Source organism: Fonsecaea multimorphosa (assembly GCF_000836435.1).
Source record: "Fonsecaea multimorphosa CBS 102226 unplaced genomic scaffold supercont1.5, whole genome shotgun sequence".
In the NCBI taxonomy this organism is placed as follows: domain Eukaryota; kingdom Fungi; phylum Ascomycota; class Eurotiomycetes; order Chaetothyriales; family Herpotrichiellaceae; genus Fonsecaea; species Fonsecaea multimorphosa.
Window position 1 is genome coordinate 404,017 of NW_015971639.1, and position 24,558 is coordinate 428,574.

Sequence of the window (24,558 nt, forward strand, 5' to 3'; positions counted from 1 at the left end):
AATCCGGCACGCGGCAGGGACGTCCATTGGCACATTTTGACTGTGTTCATTCCTCACGCAGTCAAAGGTTATGCAGCGTCGTAAAAGGGGACGAACAGAAGATTCCGAAGAAATCAACCGAGTGATGATCGTAGGGGACAGTGAAAGAATATTCACGTACAGCTTGTGCGGAGAGGCGGAGAAGTTTGGGTTAAAGCGGCAGGATCCATATAGACTTTCAATGTACGTGCCTGCGAGGCTTAGATTTTGGGGACATTCTGTCAAAACCACAGAACGGACGGGGCCTGCACAATTGTACGACTCCTTTCGATGAATTGAACTGCAGTGTTTACGACGACCATGAGTTGATGATATGGAATATTGTGCTCGGTCTCTTTCCCGCCCGCTTCGATTTCTGACTGCACCATAATCACTCGAACCAGCACCCTTGTGTGCGCAGCCAAATCCCCTACCTTTTCTTGACTATTTGATGCCGCAATGCGCCTGGACGTCAAGAGACAACTCTTTGCCCGTTCGTCTAATTCTCTCAATCATCATGTATGGAAACTAATCTGGTCAAGGCTCGGAGCGGGTAAAGGGGATTGATTTCCACAGGCAAGTACTTAAATTCTCACGAGAAGCTGGGATTCTAACAGTTGCATAGTACCGAACCATGGGTATACCGTTCCTGAGTCCCTCGTTGTCCACTCTCGCCGCTGACAGTTCCAGATCCTTACCACCTTATACAATGGCCATGCACACATTTGGTCCTACGAAACCCAGTCCATCATCAAAACGTTCGAGCTCACCGATGTGCCTGTGAGGGCGGGAAGGTTCATTGAAAGAAAGAACTGGATAGTATGTGGCAGCGATGATTTCCAACTCAGAGTGGTCAATTGGAACACAAGTGAAAAGGTCAAATCATTTGAGGCGTAAGCGGCTTGTGGCCCTCAAGAAATGGAATGGGTGGGCTTACAATGACTGTTGCAGACACCCAGATTATATCCGCGCAATTGTCGTGCATCCTGTTCTCAGCGTGGTCCTGACAGCCTCAGATGACATGACAATTCGCATGTTCGATTGGGAAAAGGACTGGCGATGTGTGCGCGAGTTTGTTGGGCACCAACACTATGTGATGGGCCTCTCAATCAACCCTAAGGATACCAATGTCTTTGCATCGGCATGCTTAGATCGCACGATCAAGATCTGGAGCATCGACAATGCCACCGCTAAGCAGACGATTGAGGCACACGAAAAGGGTGTGAATCACGTCGACTACTACCCGCACAGCGACAAGCCTTATTTACTCAGTACTTCCGATGACAAGACGGTCAAAATATGGGACTACACCACCAAAGCTCTCATTGCAACACTCGAAGGACACACCAGCAATGTCAGCTTCGCCTGTTATCACCCTGAACTACCGGTCATCATATCCGGTTCTGAAGACGGGACCATCAAGATATGGCATGCCAACACGTACCGGTTAGAGCAATCACTGAGCTATGGTCTGGAGAGGGCATGGTGTGTTTCATACCAGAGAGGGAAACAGGGGGTCGCAATGGGCTTCGACGATGGCGCTGTTGTCGTGAAAATGGGCAGAGAGGAACCAGCGGTTTCCATGGACGGCACTGGGAAACTCGTCTGGGCACGTCACAACGAGGTGGTATCTGCTATCATCAAAGGAGGCGATGCAACGCTCAAAGATGGCGCACCTATTGCTCTTCCAAGCAAAGAAATGGGCACCACCGAAATGTGAGCATTACTGGCAGACAGCGTGACGGAAATGCTAACGTGGCATGCAGCTATCCAACCACACTATCTCATTCGCCAAATGGCAGATTTGTCAGTGTCTGTGGTGATGGGGAGTTCATCATTGTGAGTGTTCTGTTGATTATATTCGGCGACGACTTTCTGCTGACACACCCTAGTACACCGCATTGGCATGGAGAAATCAGGCCTTTGGCTCAGCACTTGATTTTGCCTGGTAGAGAAGCCTCACTCTGGGATGTAATGATCTGCTAACGCTGGTTACAGGGCATCACATCAAAATCCAACGGACTATGCAATCCGAGAATCTAGCACCAGCGTTAAAATTTTCAAGAAACTGAAAGAGAGCGGAAATCTCGATGTTGGCTTCCAAGCTGAAGGTCTCTGTGGCGGTGCTCTTCTCGGCGTCAAGGGCCAAGGAGGCATTGGCATGTTCGACTGGGAGACTGGTTCTCTCGTCCGGAGAATTGAGGTCGAACCTACAGAGGTAACACTCGTCCCGTGTATCCAATTATTGGAAATGACCGTAGCTAACATATTCGGGATAGGTCTACTGGAGTGAGTCCGGCGAACTCGTGGCGCTTGCCTGTTCCGACACCACCTATGTCCTTCGCTTCGACCGCGAAGCTTACCTTAATGGCCTCAACTCGGGCCAAGCAGACGAAGACGGTGTCGAGGCCGCCTTCTCCGTTGTGACCGATTTGCAAGAATCCGTGAAATCTGGCGAATGGGTCGGCGATGCTTTCTTATTCACCACCAGCACTCGTCTCAGCTACCTCTTGGGCGAACAAGTCGTGAATATCGCCCAATTCGACCAGCCGATGTACCTGTTACGGTACCTTCAACGCGATGAGCGCGTGTACCTCTGCGATAAGGATGTCGGCGTTATATCTTACAAACTTTCTACTGCGCTGCTCTCGTACCAGACTCTTGTCTTGCGAGATGAACTCGAAGCCGCTCAAGAACTCCTCCCGGATATCCCACAAGATCAAATGAACAAGATCGCACGCTTCCTCGAAGCGCAGGGCCACAAAGACCTCGCACTAGAAGTCGCCACTGATCCTGAGCACCGCTTTGAATTGGCGCTGGGACTGAACAATCTCGCGATCGCGCTGGAGATTGCAAGAGAATCCGACACCCAAGCACGGTGGGCGGCTGTTGCCGACAAAGCCTTGGAAGCGTGGGACGTGAAACTTGCAGAAGAGTGCTTTAATCACGCAAAAGATCTCGGTTCCTTAGTGCTCCTATACACTAGCTCCGGCAACAGGGAAGGACTCCTCAAACTGGCCAAGCAAGCAGAAGAATCGGGCGCCAACAATGTCGCATTCGCCGCTCTGTGGTCCACGGGCGACGTGTTTGGTTGCATCGACCTTCTCAAACGAACAGGAAGGATCAGCGAGGCAGTGCTGTTCAGCCAGACGTACAAACCGAGTTTGACCCAGGGGCTAGCAGTGGAGTGGAAAGAGGGACTCGAGAAGCAAGGGAAGGGCAAGGTCGCGAGGCTCCTGGGCGTGCCGGGAAAGGGTCAGGATGAGGAGTTGTTCCCCGAATGGGAAGAATACATCAAGCTGGAAGAGGAGGTTGAAAGTGGAAAAGCCGGTGCAGCGGCGCCACCAGTCAAGGCGCAAGACGACCTTCTTGACGTCAACGGCGATGCTGAGAATGAGAATGAGCCCGATGACAAGACTCCGGAGACCAACGGGACGGTCGAGGCGGATGGAGAAGAAGAGGCTGACGCCGCTGCTTGAATCACCCGGGCATTGCGAGCGTAAGGAGTTTTTTGAGACGTTCGGCACACACGTACGGAACGATGCAGTGATAGGTAGATACCAGGCTGTATCGACTGGGGCTGGCTGGAAAAATGGTTGAACGAGAGCCCTGGCTTTCCATCATGGATGCCTGAGTTCTCGAGTGCTATACAGATCATCAAGAAACTTTTGTCCACGCTGATTTCTGTCCATTTCATTGCATTGCATGGCTTTGCTGGTTTCATAATGTACACCGTGAACCGAACCGAATATGAATTCGCATATGTTCTCCTCCAGCCATATCCCTGTTTGTACAAGCTGACCGACCATTGGACAACTGCCCTCCCATGTCCCCCCTCCCTCAACTTCCTCCTCAACAAGATAGGAAGGGGTTGGTTTCTCTCCAAGGCCCATAAATCCTCTCAGACCATTATGATGGGGCCCATTCCCCCCCTGTTTGGGTTGGTCTGTATGAACATGCCGACCCACTGTCTCTTCAGAGTCTCTGGTGTGCTTCTTTCTTGCAGTCGGACACCTTCGGACTCAGGGTGTGCGAACATTGCCTTTCACCCCGGTCACATGCGCCACTTGATTCCAATGGTCCACCCGTCCCTCAAGCGAGCACGGAACAATGAAGTACAGCTTGTGAGGGTCCTCTAGGCCCTGGAACTCATAGTCGCCCAGTGGACGGATCTCGAATTGCTGGTGCGTGAGATTCTTCTGGTCTCGCCGGCTACGTAGACTGCGAAGGTCCAGAGAAGCTGGTGGTGGCGTGTTGTTTGTTTCTCGGGGGTGATCGTGGTCGCCCTCTCCTTCAGCTGCCCGGACCGGCGGCTCCTGTGCCTCCTCGTTCTGCTGCTTGGCCATTTCCAACTCGCTCTGCAGCTGACGAAGGAAATCTTCCGAGACCACAATCTGGCCGCCCTCGGTGACTTGAATGAATCGGGCGGCTCGATTGACCACGGGGCCTAGATAATCCATGCGCTGGATCACCTCGTTCCACTTGCTCACGGGCTCTCCCCAGTGTGCACTCATCCTCAGTTGCAAGCCGCGGAATAGGACGTGGCCTTCGGGGTCCTTGGTTTCTTGGCCAGGTGGCAGTTTGAGAATCGCTTTCGGCCAGCGTTCATCCAGGAGCTTTTCCTGCACGTCTAGGCAGAACTGCACCGCTGAAGTGGCGGTAGCGAAGGCGATCATAAAGCCATCGCCGTTTTGTTTGACCTCATAGCCCTCGTTGGCGACAGTAAGGCCTCTGATCATGTCGTCGTGCAGTTTCATGGCCTCGATCATGGCGCCTGTGTCTTCCTCCCAGATGTCTGTCGATTTGACGATATCGGTGAAGACTATTCCGATCCTCCCCAAAGGTGGAGCTGTCCCTCTGGCGGGAGTTTCACTGCTGACCATGGTCGATTGTGCCGGACTTCTGGCTGCATTGCTGCTGTTGAGCGATTTAACTGTTGAAAACCAACGAATGCGTATACAGCATCCGACTTGAGACGAGCAACGCCCGCCCGCAATTTCGGGGTAGAGCGTTGAAGGCGCTCGTTTTGTGGACGGGGTTAGGAGGAGGACATGGTTGGAAGAAGCTGATGTCGATCTGAGGATTTTCTGGGCCCTTCTCAGCTCGCGAAGGGCAAATCTAGGCATCCGGGTAGGCGGATGCAGGTTGGCTAACAGTCTGCAGCAGAATTATCTGGTCCTCTGCTGGAAGTCATGGGCGAAGAAGGGGAAATGGCTTGGGGAACAATGTGTTTGGAATCTCGAGATCTTGTTCAGTTGGTCAAATGCCCACCTTTTTGCGGCAGCACCCTGCCCAGCGCGGTCCAGAGCCCAGTGGTTACGAAGGTGGCGCATTTAGTGAGCTGGGCAGCGTGGCAGATGAGATTCTCGAGTGCTTCGGTGGGGGCAACAGTTAGCGAGGGATCGCAGGAAGCGCGGACGCGGGAGCTTGGATTCGAGGCTGGAGTCCTCATTGGGTGGAGAGTTGCTTGCTTGTTCTAGCATGTCTGTATGTGTCAGAGAGAGAGAGAGAGAGAGAGAGAGAGCACTGTTGTATGAGTGTAGTACCTGACGGAGGAGGGTATCTCCAGATGAACATTTCTTGATTCTATGTGAGATGAGAATATATCCATCCTGATTCTACAATTTGCAGTCTGCACCTCGACCCACCTGCCTTCCTAGGCGTCAACCCTCCCTTATATCCCGATAGTATCTCAACACTCGCCAAGCTATATCACCAATTCACTACTGCAGATAATCACAGCCATATCAATTATATCTGCTCAAATCTAGTCAACATAGCCCCAGTTGAAAGAAGTCGAAGCAGTAAATGAGACCCTGTTGACTTCGAGTTTGGGCTATAGAGCATTAAAAAGTTCCATCAGGGTTAGGAGGGCGGGGCCTTTCTGACATGGTTAATACTGCTCGTACGGGGTCTCACCATGTCTCCCAGGTTTACTTGTATACGTCGGGTGGTTACGATTCTGGTCGCACTCTGACATTTACAAGGGAACAGGGAGGGAAAGGTAAAATAGAACTGCGTGGCTCGATTGGAACTTTTTTGCTCCCAGAGATGGTGGGATGTCGTATGAAAGCGCTTGCTGGAACCAGGTAGCGTGTTCAATCCTGGGATTGTTTTTCAATCATCCTTTTTGTTTTTTGTTTGTGTTTTCATCTTCATTGTGCGGTATGAGAACCCCCCTCATGTCACGAGAGGGCTCCCATGAGCCTTTGAGAAGTCACTCCTTTGTCCGCAAACGCATGACCCAGGACAACCAAGTAAGCCCCATGACTGAACGGGAGGTCTCTCTTGCACTCCTCTATCTTCTCGAGGCATTCAAAGTCGGTAAACTGGGTGTAATTCCATCTCAGCGGAATGAGGGTTCTCGTCACGGTTCGATGAGTTGACAGCCTCGTAGCCTTGTCCGTGGTGACAGAAGCTCGGCATATTTTCTTGGTCGGCGAGTACCACAAAGGGTCCTCCACGCCTGTAACCACCCTCAGGCTACTTTCGGCAAGACTGTTGGGAACGAGAGCAACAGGAGAGTCTCAAAGGATGCTGAGCCTACCAGACAAAATGAGGCTGTCAAGCTGAGTAGCCGTGAATAACCCGCATCGCCTCTCCCGAGCCAATCAGCGGCCCTACAAAGTCATCACTGGACCTCCGATGTCGGGCTCCCCCGCCATCCACCGTCTCTCCAAACCTTTTTTGCTTATATCTTGTGCTCTGCTATTCGAAGATTCATTCTGGACAATCCATTCCTAAACCTCAGTCTCGCTCAAGTCGGTCGTCGCTGCTGAGTCGGTCAAGATGCCTTCCATCGAGTCAACCCCCAGGACTCTCTATGACAAAGTCTTCCAAGACCATATCGTCAACGAGGAGCGAGATGGCACCGTCCTGCTTTATATTGGTATGCTGCACCCTTTGCCCCGGTAACTGCTTGACTCAGAAGCCGTTAACGCCTCCCCACAGACAGACATCTCGTCCACGAGGTCACCTCTCCACAAGCATTCGAAGGTCTGAAGAACGCCAAGCGGAAGGTTCGTCGACCAGACTGCACCCTTGCCACAACCGACCACAATGTTCCCACTACCTCGCGGAAGAACTTCAAGAACGTGGCAGACTTTGTCAAGGAAGACGACAGCAGGTTACAATGCATCACCCTTGAAGACAATGTCAAAGAGTTCGGGCTCACATACTTTGGCCTGGGGGACAAGAACCAAGGCATCGTGCACATCATCGGGCCGGAACAAGGCTTCACCTTGCCCGGGACAACCGTCGTCTGTGGTGACAGCCACACCTCGACTCATGGCGCCTTCGGTGCCTTGGCCTTTGGCATCGGCACTAGCGAGGTCGAGCATGTCCTAGCCACGCAATGCTTAATCACAAAGAAGAGTAAGAACATGCGGATACAGGTCGATGGTCAATTGGCACCGGGAGTGAGCAGCAAAGACATCATTCTGCATGTCATTGGTGTCATCGGCACCGCCGGCGGCACCGGCGCCGTCATCGAGTTCTGCGGCTCGGCAATCCGAAGTCTCAGCATGGAAGCTCGCATGTCCATCTGCAACATGTCTATCGAAGCAGGAGCCAGAGCCGGCATGATCGCCCCCGATCAGACTACCTTTGACTACCTCAAGGGACGTCCCCTGGCTCCAAAAGTCGACAGCAATGAGTGGAAGAAGGCGACCAACTATTGGGCCAGCTTGAGGTCGGATGAAGGCGCCAAATACGACATTGAGGTCTTCATCGACGCCAAGGACATCGCGCCAACAGTCTCGTGGGGCACGTCGCCACAGGATGTTGTGCCCATTACCGGTGTTGTCCCTGGGCCCGACGACTTCGAGGACCCGAACAGAAAGGCCAGCTGCAAACGAGCCCTCGAATACATGGGTCTCACCCCAGGCACCAAGATGGAAGACATCGAGGTGGACAAGGTCTTCATTGGCTCATGCACAAACTCCCGCATAGAGGATATGCGTGCTGCCGCAAAGATCGTCGAGGGCAAGAAGGTCGCACCAAATATCAAGCGGGCCATGGTTGTGCCAGGCTCTGGCAACATCAAAGCTCAAGCTGAGAGCGAAGGCCTGGACAAGATCTTCCTCGATGCCGGCTTCGAATGGCGGGAAGCGGGCTGTTCAATGTGCCTGGGCATGAACCCCGATATCCTGTCACCGCGAGAACGCTGTGCCAGCACCTCAAATCGCAACTTTGAAGGACGGCAAGGTGCCCTGGGTCGCACACATCTCGTGTCTCCCGTCATGGCGGCGGCGGCGGCAATTGCAGGCAAACTGGCCGATGTGCGCAAATACAGCGACAACGCCACCCCAGCCAAAGCAGACCCTAAACTCGACGTGAGGCCTGAATTTGCCGAAGTTGACTCTGAAGAAGAGCTTGACCGTATCCTTGATATCCCCACAGACGCAACAAGCACGGCCACGAATCATGTTGAGGCAGGAGCCGGAGGAGCACCAGGGACTGGTCTCCCCAAATTCACCGTGCTGAAGGGTATCGCAGCACCCCTCGACAAAGCCAACGTGGACACGGACGCCATCATCCCCAAACAATTCCTCAAGACCATCAAGCGCACGGGTCTGGGATCTGCGCTCTTCCACCCCTTGCGGTACAACGAAGACGGCAGCGAAAACCCGTCCTTCATCCTGAACCAAGAACCGTACCGCCAGGCCAAGATCCTCGTGGTCACCGGCCCCAACTTCGGGTGCGGCTCCTCGCGAGAACACGCCCCCTGGGCGCTGCTGGATTTCGGGATCAAGTGCGTCATCGCGCCCAGCTACGCCGACATCTTCTTCAACAACACGTTCAAGAACGGCATGTTGCCACTCATCATGCCCGACCAGGACAAACTCAACAAGATCGCCGACGAGGCGCGCGCCGGTCGGGAAGTCGAAGTCGACTTGCCCAACCAGGTCATCCGCGACGCGAAGGGGAACGAATTGGCCACGTTCGAGGTCGAGGAGTTCCGCAAGCACTGCCTCGTCGAGGGTCTCGATGACATTGGTCTGACCATGCAGATGGAGGACAAGATTGCGCAGTTTGAGGCAAAGAGGACCTTGGACACGCCCTGGTTGGACGGCAGCGGGTATCTGAAGAAATGGCGCAAAGGCCCCGTCAAGATCGAGGCCGCGCCCGTGCCCAAGACGAATAGGGGCGATGTCAAGACCGACCCTGTCGAATGGTAAAGAGATGAGTCTCCAAAATCCAAGCTGTGTAACAAACCATCCACTCAAGGAGCGAGGCCAAAAAGAACCAAAAAAACAAACAAACAAACAAACTTGGTTTTGAATGAATAATTTGAAAAGGGAACCATTCTTCGAAAGTTTGGGGCGATTTGGTAAAAGTTCTCAATCAATCTCAATCCCAGTGCCTGTGTAATGATGTTATATCAGAGCGTTCGAAAAAGAAAGTAGTTCATGCTGTTTCATCCTTTCATCAATTCGTCCTCTCTAACCCCCAATCGGTGTACCTGTGTGCCCGACCCTAGGCAGAACGCGCTCCTCGCTGGTAGGTGACGTGACGTGACGGGAGGCCCGGTGGGTTCGAGACACGGGGATGTAGAACGGGATTCGAACGCCGGTTAAATATATATGTGTATATATATATATCTAGATATCCCCCGTACGTCTAAGTGTCCCCATGTAGGTGCAGACCGTGGGACTGAGCGAGCGAGGTCTTTGTAGAGGAAGAAGGGGAGGAGCAGAGAGAGAGAGACCCAGGTGAAACCGATCGAGGAGGTTTCATTCAGAGGTAGCAGGGAAGAAAACGCCAAAATATCTTTTTCCCCAAAGAGTCTTCTTTACGTAGGTTTGATGGCCACTGACCTACCTATACACCAACCTACCTATCCAAGTACGCACGCACACACGCACGCACGCACCGAGCCACAAGCCTCCTTCCGCTTTAACAGTGCTGGAGCGGTGGAAGAGAACAGACAGACTTCGCATGGACGATGACTTGGCCTTCGCCGTCAATAAGGGATAGGGATAGGTAGGTATACAGGCCCAATTGAGGAACGATGAGATCAAAGAAAAACGCGTGCTATGCTGGATTCCAATACCGACTGGGAGTGCAGCTTCGGAGAGCAGGGGAGGTAGTGAGTGAGGGTTCTTGTGGGTGAAAGATGGTCGCTGCGAAGAATGGTCCTCTCTTTCCACGTTTCTTTTTGTTGGGAGATTCCTCCCCCTTTTGGAAGACAACTCTTCCTTTGTTTTGACTTGATTTTGTGTTTTGAATTACTATTCTTTCTCACTCAGGTGCGATGCCTGACGGCCGCGAGGAAGGCAAAGCGGGTTCATGGCGGTACGAGGAGGTTAATGGGCATCGGAGTCTTTCTCATCTCACATATATATACCCTGGCTCGCTATTGGGTCTCGGCGAAGTTCCTGCGTGGACTAGGGGTCCCGAAAGAAGAATAATCAAGAACGAAGGTGACAGGTAAGGGTGGAATTGAAGGGAGCCAGGAGACAACGATCCAAGATTCTTGCTGCTGGCAAAGGGTGACTGGTGGGGAACTCTGCGCAATAGATCCTCTGTCGACTGGTTCCAAGTTCTTCGCTGTCTTGTAAAAAAAGAACTGCTGTTGTTACCACCTTTGGAACGAGGATAGAGAGACGAGATCAATCGTATGCTCCTAAATGTTGCTCTCGCCGTTGAGTCGCAGGCAGGAGGCCTTGTTGTCCGAGGAACGGATGTTTAGCCATAAGGAGGAGAGAACCGAAGGTGGAGGATGACATGTAAACCGCCGAGAGCTTTCTTGAGGGAGAGCTCTTTCGGGAATCTTTCTGTAAATCCAGAACAGCAAAAGCATATTGATGAGAGATGAAACAGGACATTGTAGATCTTCCTTCTCGGCTCCCACCTATGCGATATGTATAGCTTTTAGCCATCAATTGCCCCTTGGGTAGCTCTGCTTTCAAGGGCAAAACAAACGCGAAGCTTGAATGACGACTGAAGGAGTGCTGGATAGAAGCTGATTGTCACCACCGACGGAAACAATTGTCTTCTCAATGACCAGCCTCATGGCTGCCTGAGACGCGCAATTAGCAGTATCTGTTCGACCACGTAACACTTTCAAAGAGGTGGGCATATCGTGGAGCTTGAACGCCAACAGGGCAGGAGCCTGGTGAAGTTGGCACTCTGACATTAGATTGTCATTCAGGCTGAAATGGTAGGGTAGCATGCGCACTCTTGGGTTGCTCCTCCCACAACATCCTAGCTCGTCCTTCACGAACAGTCTGTGGACAAGATACAGCGTTGTGGCCCCTGCGAGCTGAATTGTCATCACCTCATCTCCGGGTCACTTCGGAATCCAGGTAGAATGATGAGAGTGGTCCATCCATCCCTTTTCGTAGAATTGAGGTGGGCCTGAAGCTTGAAGCCACGAGCCATTGAACCAGAGACTGGGATGGTGAACGAAACATCGAGTCGTCAAGTCCGTGGGCTGGCTGCCCCTTCGACGTCAGGTGTTCGATATCGCTCGTGTTCGAGGTCAGCCAATGTAGTGAAGGGCTGGGATTCGCGTTGATGCTGGCTTGGCCACGTAGGCCTACGTGGATTTGCCGCACGCTTTGCAACCCACCTAGCCACTTGCGAGCGTTCAACTACTCGTACGGCTACCTCCTCAGTTAGATCTGAAACCAAAGGCAGAAGGGAAGGTGATTGAAACGGCCCCTTGATTGTCGGTGAGTCCGGCGTCTAATTGGGGTGATAGTGTGTATGGTGAGTGCTCGCGTAAAAGAGAGGATAACAGATCGGTCGATCTATACCTAACGTCCAGTTGATTGCGACCACCAGCTGCCTGCTTTCCCGCATCTCTCCTTTTTGTGGAGTGTGTAATGGCACTCTTGCGGGTGTCTCAAGTTGTTTTCTACGACAGCTTCAACGTGGCACTGTTCACAGGCGGTGAAGGCAGTCTGCCTTTTGAGGCGCGGATCAAACGGGCGCGGTAACAGTCCGACGCTCAGACCTTGATGGGAATGCAATTTGAGCGCCAGACATCTGTGAAAATGTGAAAATGTGAAAATGTGAAAATTGTCGGCTCAACTCTTTACCCAAGTGATGTCGACCTCCAATGAATTCAGCACAAAAGCCTGTGCTTGAACATGACGTCCAGGAATTCGACGACACAGCTTGAACAGTCAAAGGCAAGGCGCACACGCTAGCATAGGCTCAACGCTCCAGGCATTCCAAGTGTAAAATGATATGTAAGCTAGCCTATTCTTAGTTGCGTAAGAAAAATCCACCGTTGGCGAACAGCATCGAAAAATTTTCTACCCGTCTTCCGTGGACGGGAACTTCACTGTGCCGCGGTATGGGCCTCGATCCTTTTTGAAGGCCGACCTGCTTGATTCAGCGCGCGAGGCTCACAGCACGGCGAAATCGGGCTCCCTCGAACGCTGATAGAGCTATGCTTCTGGATGCGAGGATCATCCGGGGTGGCAGTTGAAGAGTACATGAAGGACATCTCGCCACTGGCTTTCGCTTGTCCCTTGCAGCGTGAGTGTATTGCCTGGACAATCAACTGAAAAGGCAGTTCGAATGAGAGAGGCGTGGCCAATCGTGCCAGCCCGTGCTCATGCCAACCCCGGACCTGTGCCAGCTGGGCTGCAGTGATTCAAAGTTAACGCTGTGAAACACAGTGTCCCGCAGAAAAACCTCGTGGCCGCCACAAAATCTGGGTTTAGAGGCGTCGGCCACGTGGAACAAGGAAGATGCTAGACCGCGTCGATGCAGGTCTAGTCATGGGCTGATTACTCTGCGCTAACATTGGACGCCTTGGATTGGGTGGTAGCACAGCAACACGAGGTCGAATCGGAGTTTTCACCTCCTTAGGAGCTGAGAGGCTTGACCGGCTGGGCATGAGCTCTGAGCATGCAGATATGCCGAGTCAGTGCAGAGGTCGAGATCGAGACACGGGAAAAGCCAGGACGCCGGGGTCTGGACGACTGCTCAAGTTCGTGGTTGTCTCTCTCCTCGGTCAAACCTGGTATTCATGACTCGTACACGCAGTCTTAAACATCTGAAGCGTGAAGCAAGGACAAAGTTTCCGATACCACCTCATCGAGGGAGCCTCTTGGCCAAAAAGTTTTGTGGGAAAGCGTTCCCCTGTTGTGTCATGGTTGCATGCCAACAGTTGCCCGAGGACGAACTGTGTTGGTTACACCATGGGCGGGTCGACCATCAATACCAGCTGCTTGGCCGCAGGGACCAGTGCAGAGATCGTGCAGGCAACCTTCGACTGCAAGTTAGAGGATGGCAAATTCCCCTCTGTGCTAATAGTGTGGTTCTTGTTCCTTGCTTCCTTGTTTTGTCTTGCCCAGTCCGCGAGTATCCTATTGTAACTTTGCAAGTCCACCGGAGGGGGTCGGAACCTTAGCGGCTGCGGAGTTTGGTCGTCTCGTACCTAGGTAGGGAAGCTTGTCACATGTTGCAACAAGATTCGAAACAAGGTACTTGGTATTTGTTCCGCGGAGTCCAACACGGATAAATGAATGATGGGACGATCGAGTCAGACAAGTTCTGAGGATGGACACGAGCTGCCGAGAAATCGCCAGAGGTTTGAGTTTTGCAAATCAGGAAGAGGGGCAGGATTGAATGACAGAGGAGTGATGAAATGTTTCCATGACTGCCTCTGGATTGCGTCGCAAGCAACTGGATGGGGAAAATGGAATCGAGGCAGAGGGACGAATAAAAAGTGACACGCAACAGGCGGTCACCACAAGTTCCCCAGGGGAGTCTTGATCAAGCAAGGTGCCATGCGGACATGACCGCTAGGCAGGCCACCGGCGTGGTTTGAAGGTCCAGCTCATTTCTGCTTCCAGGAGTTGGTTGATGCAGAGGGAAAAATTGGGGAACGGAAAAATCGAAACCAGGTCGTGGAGAAAGTCGGACTCGCTAGCCATGATGAGTTAAAGAGCAGGTGGATTGGTGCCAGTGGACGGAGATAGAAGGCTACCTATGGATGGATGGAGGGGATTGAGTGGGAGAGGATGACAGCAGAATCTGCACCCTCTTCGTCGCCCATGTTAAATGTTGCCCCCCTCCGACCCCCCCCCCCCCCCCTTCTTTTGCACTCCCAGAGTTGGCTATCTTCAGCCCTGCTGATTGACAGGGTGTTCCCAGTGTCCACCGAGCATGGATGTTGGAGATGTTGCTCCGTCAAGTGCGACGCCTGGCACGTAACAGGTGGATCATTCTCAAATTAAACTGCTTCGATTGTGGAACTTGGAACGTTTCTCGAAGCCTGGTTGTCAGCCACGACTTCCAACTCTGGGGGGGTGCCGGCGGTTCCAGAGGCATGGGTTTGATTGTTCCAAGGACCAAGGCTGCGATTTGTGGTCCCCCAAATCAGTGAATCCAGTTAAACAAGGCACCCCCACCCATGGCCCATGGCGCCCACACCTGAAGAAGTGGCCTCGAAACATTTCCACGTGGCCTCCCTGAAGAAGCCGCCTAAGCTAGTAGTTAGTACCTCCCACCAGTGCCGGTGCTTCCCTCATCTGCACGGCCTAGCACACTCCTGACGTAGCCCCAGGGCGTTTTTCTTCACACCAACACTTGTGACTTGAAGCTTGTTGCTCGCCTAAGCCTAAACTCCTAAGGAGCTAGACCTTAGTTGTGAGACTGCCAGGGTGCCATTGGGTTGAGAGGAAAATCCCCTCCCTTAGTTCGTTTCATCTCAAGCCTGACGATCACCAACCTCGAACATCACGCTGGAAGTTTGAACCTTGGGGCGGAGTTGCTCTGCACCGAGTACTCGTACTTGACCAGACACGCCAGAGCACTCCGTGCCACGTCTTTTGGCCTTGCTCCATCGGAGCTCCCTAAGACCAGTGTGGCCAATAACCATTGGTCAAGGTCTAACCACGCCGCAAAGTCTGCGGCACGACAACCGTGATTGAGGTTGCAGAACCATCTCCTCTTGGCACATCTCCTTGTACGTACAGTGTCGCGGGGACTGTTCATCTAAGATGAATGAACCATAGTTGGTCCTTCCAACGACCGGCCCGGACGTATCAAGCGTCAGTTCCTCGAGATTCGCAGCCTGGGGCTCCGGAAAGTGGCCGGCAGCCTTCTCGAATCTCAACCTTCCTTGCCTATCCCCTTTACGGGATCCTTGTCCTCCATCTACTGCCCCTGCATTCAAACCCTCAAGTCGGAGGTCGTTCGCAAAAGCTTGATATTGGAGAGGGGGGGATCGCTCGGCGTCACGGCACTTGAAGCTTCGTTGTGCCAAAGCATAACCACAAGCTGGAGTGATATCGCAGGTTCAATGGCCTTCCATTCTTCACGATGGTGGTACTCCATCCACCCTGAGTGGCTCCCCCAGATAGTGCCTAACGGTCAATGGCTTCTTGCGTGCTCGTCCTGACTAAGACCTTCTGGCGGCCTTGAACTTCCAAACCGATCCGGGCATCCGAAACCACCACTGTTTCCTGCCCTGAAGACGTCGGCTGGAGCGAGGTGAATACCATCTACTCACTCGTACGACTCTCTCTTGGCCAGGAAAGTCATAGTGCTTGTCTCGCATCCAAGCAGCACAAACATCGATATCTGAGCAGCACTGCGAAACTCCGAGGAGGTCAGACTGCTTCTTGGAATGCGAAGGGTGTCATGCCTGGTCCTTTGCCACGACTCAAACCAATAGTGAGTCGAGATTGTGTTAATCTCCGGTAAACGTGATAATCCCAAGCACGCACACAGTTTCCCTTCCACCGGTGGGGATCGTATGTGGTGTTAGTGACAGTACAGGTGATGATCATTTATTGTTCGAAGAGGCGGATCCGCTTCTAGTTTTCGACCAAAGTATCAATTGCTAGGCTGCCAATCAACAGGTCGATAATGTCACCAAAATACCTAGGTACTCTCAATATCGTGGCTTCTTCACATACTAATGTCCATTGATAGGTACATGGAGTGTTCTGCATTTTGTTCCCTGGAGGTGGGTTCTGTTCTGGGTTGGAAAAGAACTACCGCTGAACGTGGAATTGTGGTGGACCTCAAGTTAGCTATAGCCGTATCTTTCCGGGTGCTTCAAATGTCGTAGTGGTGGTAGTCGTAATACCTTTCCATTCTATCAGTCATAGAAATCCACAAGGAAGTCTTGCTTGTTTCATCGAATCTGACGGTGTATATGCGTTCACGAGTTGAAGACTACTTGTCCAGCTCATTTGAAGGGATGGACTAATTTGGGCCATTGTGGCATCTTGTCTTGTATCGCGGACGATGCTCTACCCGCGAGGGGGAAAGTGGCCGGGGATGCATGCAGCCTGTGAATAATAATGGATCAGACAGCAGGTGACAGAGGACCATGTGCGCATGATTAATTGGCTTGGGGATTTTTCCCAGAATATCCGTTTCGACTGGCGGTGAAAGTGGGTGGTATGGGGAAGGGAGTGGTGGTGAGGCTCTCAGTTACATACCTAGGTACACTCGGATTGTGTGGTGGTCCAATACTTTCGGCTGATGCTGATGAGGGCAAGAGGCACCAAAAGGTTCTGACCAGGCAAGGCCGACACTAGAGGACAGGATGTCTTTGGGGGCCCCCTTAGCAGGGCCTGCAAGCACTGAACTGTCACCTAATTACAGGTAAGCTGTCAACTCTTTTCCCTTCCACTGCCACCAACCTGGGGATTTGGTAGGTGCTACTTGTCAGGCTAGGCCCGGCGCCCGCTGTCAGCCGAGTCGTATCCACGGCTTGCCCCCTTCGGGTGCCCTTCGTCCTTCGTCGAGGTGACGCCCACTGAGGATCGTGCTGATTCTTACTGGTACTTGTCCGGGGGCCACGTTGTTGGGACGCAGAATATGCTTAGCACTCTCAGGGCATGTCCAAATAATCACATCTTGTCAGTCACTGTTGTCAAAATCTACGTCTTCACCTCTTCTCAGTATCCTTTGTACTTTTCTGTCTCAATTGCATCCAGTCATCTCCTCTACTCCCCCTTTGTGAATCAATCTACCTTCTTGTATAAGAATTCAGTCTTACCATAGACCACGTTCACCGTATCATCGTCCAGCCAAATACGATCTCCGGCAGATCGCCTTTGACGTTACTGTTACCAAACGCAAACAGGGAGAGAATAAGGAGAGAGAGTGAAAAAGAGAGAACCCTGCCCGCGCCTCCATCATTCTCGCCACCTCATCAAACCTGGACTCCTGTTGTACATCTCCCATCTCTCGTCGCGGATTAATTTGACCCAGCCGTGGTTCAGACAATACTCAGACAAGCTGCCCTACCAGCGGTTACTTCTTTCGATCGTGGCTCCATCGCCGCTCGTTACGAGAGGATTTGAGCACTAGCTTTCCCCCTTTGGAGGACGACGGAGGAGACTCTTGAGACCAACAGGCTGTCGAAGATCACTTCCAGTTCGACAACCTCCAAAGTTGTCCGGTGTCTTCGCCAAATCGTGCGCCTAACTCGATCTGCCCTCACTCGCCCTGTCAGCACGCTCCTGGCGGGCCTGGCTCAGCACACCCACGGAGGACACAAGACACTCAGGGTAGTGGGCGACGGGGTCGTAAGTGGCCCGGAGCGAACTCTTCTCGAATAATTATTACATCCTTACCCACTTTCGACCCTGGTGACCTTGGTCCCCCCCTGCCAGGGCCACCGAGCCCAGGACCTTGCTAGCTTGCGGCTTAAGTGGCTCCACTATCCTCGTGGTCTCGTGGTGAGCAATCCCGGCTCTTCGTGGGTCGTGGGTTGCGCCCCGTTGGTGTTTCTGCCACACTATCGTCGACCGCCAGTCCTGCTCCTCTGGCCCTCTGAAATCGCCCAGTACGAGTGCGATGCTGTGCGGAACCTGTCCAAATCCTGAGCATCTTTACCCGCATGATTTCCAGTCTTCTCCATGTCCGAGCCAACGGGTGTGTCAGTGGCCGACTCTATGACTTCGGCGCCTGTTCCAAACTTACCTGCTCAAGTCAGTTCGCCTGATATCGCCCACGATTCCTCCTCGGCCTCGAATTCGCCTCGTCCCGACTCTACTCGCCCACCTCATCACCACCACTCAAGTTCAACCAGTCTCACCCAAAGCAAAAGCAGACGGTCGCTGGCATCTCTGGCACGCGAGAAGACATCCAACGCCTTTGCCAATCTGGCCTCCCTGGGCACGAGTTCCACGCCAAGTCTGCGCTCGGCAACCTCGTCAGGAAGTCTTTCTAAACAGTCCGCCTCTTCCAACATTCCACGACCAAGTCTTCCGCGCTCGCCAACCTCGCCAGAACTGCAGGCGGCAGCCCAGTCGCGGAGGACGAGCGGAGTCCCCCTTCCAATCCAAGAGTCAAGAAACAGTACCACGATCCCATCAATGCCGAACCCGGACAGGAAAGATGGGAAAATGCATCAGACGTCTTCCAAGATATTGCGCATGACCGACGATGAGAGGCCCTTTACCAGAGACTTTCAAGACTTATTCGCCACCCTCATTACCAGCCTTCCACTCACCCCTCATCGGGTTCGGTTCTCGAGGGTCGAGGAGACCTTTCTCTCAGAAGAGGCCATCACTAATCTCGGTTCCCTGAAATTTTCTCAATCCAATCGCATACCCGACCCGAAGAATCCGGCAAGATGGGTCGTCACAACAACGACCACAACCTTTTCGATGGCCAAGGAAATGGCTCGCTCAGTGTGCCAACGGTTCGTGGATGCACGGCTGATCGAATCTGCAGAGTCCAAAGGGAACAACGTCTTTGTCACCAAGGGTGGTGTGTGGCAACTGACACCCAAGGGGTCTGCAACTCTACACCGGTTCTGCAGTCGAAATGGAATCAATGCACGACATATTGAGCCTATATTACGGCGACACCAGATGCAGATGGTGTCCCTGGAAAGGGACCCGTCTACCGACAAGCTTGTACAAGACCGCCCTACGATTGAGATCATATTCCGCAGATTCATGGGCTCAGAAGGTCCCAACCTGAAGAGCTCGACATCCTTGTCTGACTCTGATTCCGTGTCTGAGTACGCATCGGGACTTGTGGGTGTCAAGATGGCCAAGGAACGAAGGGTGTTGGACAAACTGGTGAACAATAGCTTCACTGGCAAAGCCGCGTCCGACTGGTTGCTGGACTGCTGTACGACTATCGATCGCAGAGAGACCTATGAGATGGCAGAACTGTTTGTGAAGTGGCAGCTGATGGCTCCGGTCGTGGAGGATCGAGCATACATCCGATTGAACCCGATGGCCACGTATTTCCAACCCACCAAGCATGCTATCTACACGATTACAGAGCGGGGACAACGAGTCTGCGGCTGGCTTGCACGGCCCGCGAGCATTGACAGCGAAGACAGCCGGGATACAAAAGACCACAAGAACCGACTTGCTAGGGATTCCAATGTCAGCCGATTGAACGTGATCCTGCAAGATGCGGCCCTACGGCTGCTCTTCAAAGAGTTTCTTAGGCAGTCACTCTGCGAGGAGAATTTGCAGTTTTATTTCGACGTGTCGGATTTCACCAGCAATTATCGAAGTCTGGAGAAGTCTGGAAAGCTGGACAGGCCTGAGGCTGTCAGGGAAACCCTTGCTGCTGCTTACGGTAAGTCGATCAAGGCTGCCTGCTCCGCGAACGCCTTGAGCTGATCGGTTTAGGTCTCTACAACTCATTCCTTGCTTCCGGGGCACCCTCCGAGCTTAACATCGACCATTCCCTCCGGAACCGTCTTGACTCTCGCATGATCCGTACCAATACTGATGATGAGTCTATGCGTGAAAGTCTCGAGGAAGTGGTGGATTTATTTGAGCTTGCCCAAAACGCCGTCTTTAAACTGATGGCTAGCGTAAGTTTACCGCATTCGATCAGTGATTGTACATTGACGTGATGTCCCAGGATTCTGTGCCCAAATTCCTTCGAGACCCCAGGCACGCCGCGGTCCTTCGAGATCACGAAATCGATTTGATCGGCTCGAACCGCGCAATGTCACCCGCGCCCGACCGTACCGTCAGTCGCTCGAATACCCGATCATGACCTTTCTCCTTCCATGAAGCTTTATCAACGACTTCGAAACAGACCCGTCCCAGTGGTCCACGCTGATTTCAGCGACATCATTTTACAACACCACATTCTAATATGATGAATATACGAATTCAGAATCTGTGGTACGGATTCGTTGTACAAAAACGGCATTACCTCAGTGCGGGTGAAGCTGAGCGACCTTGCACGAGCATGTCCATGAGTCTCGCGATTTGTCTTATTGCGAGAATAGAATGATTCTTATTTCGGCAGTGTACTGCCACATCTGCATTCCATCATGTACAGGTCCTGCATAGCGTGGTCGGAGGGGTGGTTGTGTGTTCTTTTTCTACCATCGGGCATAGGTTTAGGGGCGTGAGCACACCATTCTGCATTTGCATTGGAAAGATACCCCTGCGGAGGACGCAAACAAGTGTGGATAGGGAGAAGGGACGAGACATAAGGTGGGATCGAAGCTGTCGAAAACAATGGCTGGGCAATACGGGGAGGAGGCTGAACATGTTGGTCGCTGTGTGCATAAGGCGTGGCAGTGGATAGCTGTGTTGGAAACCACAACGAGATGGACTGATCTTTCAAGATATTGCAGAATATGAACGTCTGTCCACCCGTATCCAGGGTTCTTCTCGTGATCACGCAGAGGCTGCATTGGGCTCTACGTCGCCATCCCTGTGAGAAGTGCTACAGAGTCTAAGTGACTGCGCTTTCCAAACAGGGCCTCCTGACACCCCTTGTACACCGTACCACCTTTCTGGACGCGTAATACCGAGTACTCGGTACTCCGTGCAAGAACGCAAGCGGCAAATGCGATGTCAGGGCCTTAATTTCGTGGGCTCCCCTGCCGGACAGTCCCCTGAACTGGAAATTTTCCAGAAGGGAGATTCGAAGGGGGAAGCGAGATGACCAAGTTCGAAGATCCCCGTCACCCCGTATTCCTGTAGTCCAACACCCAGTCAATGAAACGCTGACCGGGGAAATGTGCATATGCATGTAACATGAGTCGGAGAATGCATTGTTAGCAACAATTTGATCACAAACGATGCAGGTGTATGGCAGCTCCGATGGAGGGTAATTAGCTTGTTGTCGTGCATGTAGTATCGCACTGAGGCTGAAGTGCGATAGAAAAGGGGCCAGGGCGTGCGCCGGACGAGCCGGAAAAATCATAATCCGTTACCCAGCGCGGATTCCCTGCCACTCCCGGAAATGCAGTGCGCATGACAGTCCTTCTCCCGCGTTGGCACTTGGCCTGGTCCTGCATGCAACCCTTTACAACAACATCAGTCGCGCACGGCGATGCCGTATCGACCCAGACAAACCACTCACCCCTGTCGAATTAGCTGAAGCGATGGCGTCCCCAGACGCACTGCAGCTGCTCAGATCCTCGATTGCGGCCTCCAAGCCTCCAGTCCTCACAAAAACCTCAGATCCTGCCAACGCCGAAACAGACCAAACAGATTCACTAGTCGAGGCGACGCATCTCTACTTCACACACCCTGCCCCACAATGTCTCCCGCTAGACACAAAGACGCGGTTTACGTCGCAGAATCCGGACACGGCGCAAGTTGATCTGCGCAGCATCTTCTTCGCCTGGCAACAGAAGGATGTCACTGTGCCGGAGTACATTGCCCGCGCCGCGGAGCTCGACAAGGAATTACCCGAAGGCCACAAAGTGCGAAATCTCATTTTCGTCGAGCGCTTGGATTTGATCACCTGGCTTGAAGGCGCGTCGGAAGAGTCGGAATACATCAAGCCTATCGAAGGTGCGGCTGCTCTGGGAGATGCGGTCAACAGGGCTGCGGATGTCGCTGGCGGTGCGGCCGTGCCTACAGTCAGTGGCTCTGGAGTTGGCGTGACGCAGTCTGCCGGTGGGAGACCTGTCAAGGTTATCGATGCCAGGCTCCAGGCAATTTACAATGGTGAACGAAGAATGGGCGATCACAATACAGTGTTACGAGGGATCAAGCCTACGGTAGGAAAACCACCTTCTAGCGTACCAAGTCCGCCTTCTAACTCTTCGACAGGACTTCTCACATGTCCGCAAACACGCAGAAACCTTCCTTGGACGACGGAAAGGCGTCCCTTCATCTTCTGCACGACCAGGCGGTCTCCCAGCAAAACCAGCTCAACTTGCCGCTCGACCTGCCGCCAACTCATCCAAACCTCTTGCCTCTGCCGTGTCCTCGAAACGATCCGACCCAATCATCCTTCTCTCTCCGTCAGCATCATCCTTACTGCGCATGTCCAACATCAAAACTTTTCTCGACACTGGCCTGTATGTTCCGCCTGATCACCCTACGCTGTCCACCCAAACCACAGCCAACCTCCTGCACATCACGCGCACGATGCATTCTCTGAGTGAGAAACCGTACCGCTTCATCCTGGTCGATTCCCCCGAACACTTCAAGCCAGATTACTGGTCCCGGGTCGTCGCTGTCTTCACCACCGGTCAAATTTGGCAGTTTCGAGGCTACAAATGGCGCGAGCCGCAGGAATTGTTTGGGCACGTCCTTGGTATCTATGTTGGGGAGAAGGGGCTACCCATCCCAGCCGAGGTCAAGGGTTGGGGATCGAGCGTCAAAACCTTTGCCGTCGAGAGGTGGGATGAACGGGCTCACGGGCAAAGTGTCGAGCAAGAAACGAGGATGTCGAGACGGTGGAGAGATAGAGAGACGGTCGAGGAGGTGTGGAGGTCTATCGAGGCGTATATGAGAGGCAGAGGAGAGTGGAAGCGGTGATTTTTGCTAAGCAAATGCGATCTTGAAGTCCTGGATGGTCGATCTATTGGTGATCCCAGCGGAGAACCTTTCAAGTAAAGTACTTGCAAGGCTCAAGCGAAACAACCTACTTTGCCACAATATCGGTTGGACATTTTGTGACCCTGACCAGACGATCCATCCTTGGTCGTTTCTTGTCCGGTTCGTGCACGGATGGGAGCACTCGGTCCAGCTGAAGACACGGGGGCTAACACAAGCGAAACACTGGCCAGCTGAGCGCGAAACACGAAAGAGAGAGAGAGAGAGGAAGAGAGATCGGGCCCGACCAGGAAAATGACTCGTTGTTGCCCGCCCGCCCGTCCCCCTCTCTATTGGAGAATGAACGGATGTCAATGGAAAACACACCAAGAAAAGGGTGTTTGCGACCATTGGCTTGGGATCTTCCGGCCTGAGTGTGAGCCCTTTTTGGGATCATTAAAGGAGCTGGAGCAGTTCTTGGGAAAATCGAAGCGCCCGTGATCTACGTATGACTACCTAGGTACCTACCGGATGATATTAGTGACGAGATCGCTATGCAGGTCAAGGGGGATTCATGAAAGACTCAGTGGCCGCATGACAGGGATGGAATCAAGTGTTGCACGCGGCGGATACGGGGCACGGAGGGACATTGCACCGGAAGCACATGTGTAATTTTTTGGAGAGACACACGCGAGGTTGACGCCAATCACACATACAAAAGGGCAAGCCTGGTGTTTGTCCTCGACGTGGCCACAGACAGTGTGCTCTGTTCCAACTCCGTCTCCAGTGATCAAATACAACTGTTCTTTCTCGGTATGCTCCATCTCAGTCCCTCGCCTTTACTCCTCCCCGTGACCCTGCTGTAGGTCAAGTTACAAGATTAGTCCCTCTTTCTCAAAGCAATTGACGCCTTTTTTCCGCAGGAGTGCGAAACACTTTGCAAAACACTTTCTCTTTTTAGGATTCTGAATCATCAGATTCAGAATACAGGTGAGGAAGCGGTTCCAAGACGGAATCAGAGTCGGGAGATTCATAGTTGGGATCGAACAGGCGTGTCAACTTCTCCTGCTCCCCCCTGGGCAGGGCGTCAAAGGCGAGTTTGCCGCGGTATCGGATCTCATGCTGAAGCTGTTCCAAGAGGCGCAGTCCGATCGTCCGCGGTGTCCAGGGCGGAAGGGCCATGGGAAGCCATGTCCCATGGAAAGATGGGGGAGAGATCCGGCGCCTAAAGCTCTGCAAATCTCGAATTGCAAAGACCACGATCCGGCATCCGGGGCAGCATCTCCTCGAGAGGCCCAGAGAGGTACGCCCAGCTTGGAGTTTGGTGATGACCTGTGGCGGGACGATGATGTTGCGGGACCTGAGACATTGTGATATTGCTTCGGCACTGGAGTCAGCATATGCAGACGCCAATTTGAGCGTGAGAGCGTGCAGCGTGAGCAGCATGGTTTCACAGTGGACAGAGCCTTTGAATTCCGCAGCATTCAGAGCCGTGGAGTGCCCGTTCCGTTCGAGCCATCTTGTCAGCGCTTCCTGGTGGGTTTTGGGAAGCCACGGGTCTCCTTCCAGCTCCTGTTGAATGTCGCTCATGTCATGGGAGACTCGATCCCAGGCCGCGGACCTGAATTCGACCGTGTGGAGCTTTACGTGAGGCACCAATTGCTTCAGAGTCTTCGAATTGTGTGTCCGAGATGGTGCCCACAAGTGAAGATTCCGGATGGCGCCCTGCTGGGCGACAAGGAGCTCTAGCCATTGGAGACATGCCTCGGGCCATCTCCATTTCCACGGGTCCTTGATCTCCTCCAGGGTCATGACAAGGTCCCCCTCTGGACAGGTAGTGATC

At 53.0% G+C, this 24,558-nt stretch overlaps 6 protein-coding genes across 6 annotated transcripts; 4 read left to right on the forward strand and 2 right to left on the reverse strand.

Moving 5' to 3' along the window:
* Window positions 1–477: 477 nt before the first annotated feature.
* On the forward strand, window positions 478–3,497 carry Z520_03357 (uncharacterized protein; the record flags this gene model as incomplete). Its single annotated transcript, XM_016773868.1, has 7 exons — window positions 478–537; window positions 709–911; window positions 970–1,734; window positions 1,785–1,857; window positions 1,911–1,966; window positions 2,017–2,236; window positions 2,298–3,497. 7 exons carry the CDS (start codon window positions 478–480, stop codon window positions 3,495–3,497), a joined length of 2,577 nt encoding a protein of 858 aa, XP_016634814.1.
* Window positions 3,498–4,040: 543 nt separating this feature from the next.
* Z520_03358 (uncharacterized protein) lies at window positions 4,041–4,901 on the reverse strand (the record flags this gene model as incomplete). The annotated part of the gene is made up of 1 exon (XM_016773869.1): window positions 4,041–4,901. The coding sequence occupies one exon, from the start codon at window positions 4,899–4,901 to the stop codon at window positions 4,041–4,043; it is 861 nt and encodes a 286-aa protein (XP_016634815.1).
* Window positions 4,902–6,807: 1,906 nt separating this feature from the next.
* Z520_03359 (uncharacterized protein) lies at window positions 6,808–9,197 on the forward strand (the record flags this gene model as incomplete). The annotated part of the gene is made up of 2 exons (XM_016773870.1): window positions 6,808–6,907; window positions 6,970–9,197. 2 exons carry the CDS (start codon window positions 6,808–6,810, stop codon window positions 9,195–9,197), a joined length of 2,328 nt encoding a protein of 775 aa, XP_016634816.1.
* Window positions 9,198–17,864: 8,667 nt separating this feature from the next.
* Window positions 17,865–19,980, forward strand: Z520_03360 (uncharacterized protein; the record flags this gene model as incomplete). Its single annotated transcript, XM_016773871.1, has 3 exons — window positions 17,865–19,551; window positions 19,605–19,792; window positions 19,843–19,980. 3 exons carry the CDS (start codon window positions 17,865–17,867, stop codon window positions 19,978–19,980), a joined length of 2,013 nt encoding a protein of 670 aa, XP_016634817.1.
* A 1,348-nt stretch (window positions 19,981–21,328) lies between these two features.
* On the forward strand, window positions 21,329–22,718 carry Z520_03361 (uncharacterized protein; the record flags this gene model as incomplete). Its single annotated transcript, XM_016773872.1, has 2 exons — window positions 21,329–21,952; window positions 22,005–22,718. 2 exons carry the CDS (start codon window positions 21,329–21,331, stop codon window positions 22,716–22,718), a joined length of 1,338 nt encoding a protein of 445 aa, XP_016634818.1.
* Window positions 22,719–23,672: 954 nt separating this feature from the next.
* Z520_03362 (uncharacterized protein) lies at window positions 23,673–24,527 on the reverse strand (the record flags this gene model as incomplete). The annotated part of the gene is made up of 1 exon (XM_016773873.1): window positions 23,673–24,527. The coding sequence occupies one exon, from the start codon at window positions 24,525–24,527 to the stop codon at window positions 23,673–23,675; it is 855 nt and encodes a 284-aa protein (XP_016634819.1).
* Window positions 24,528–24,558: the final 31 nt, after the last annotated feature.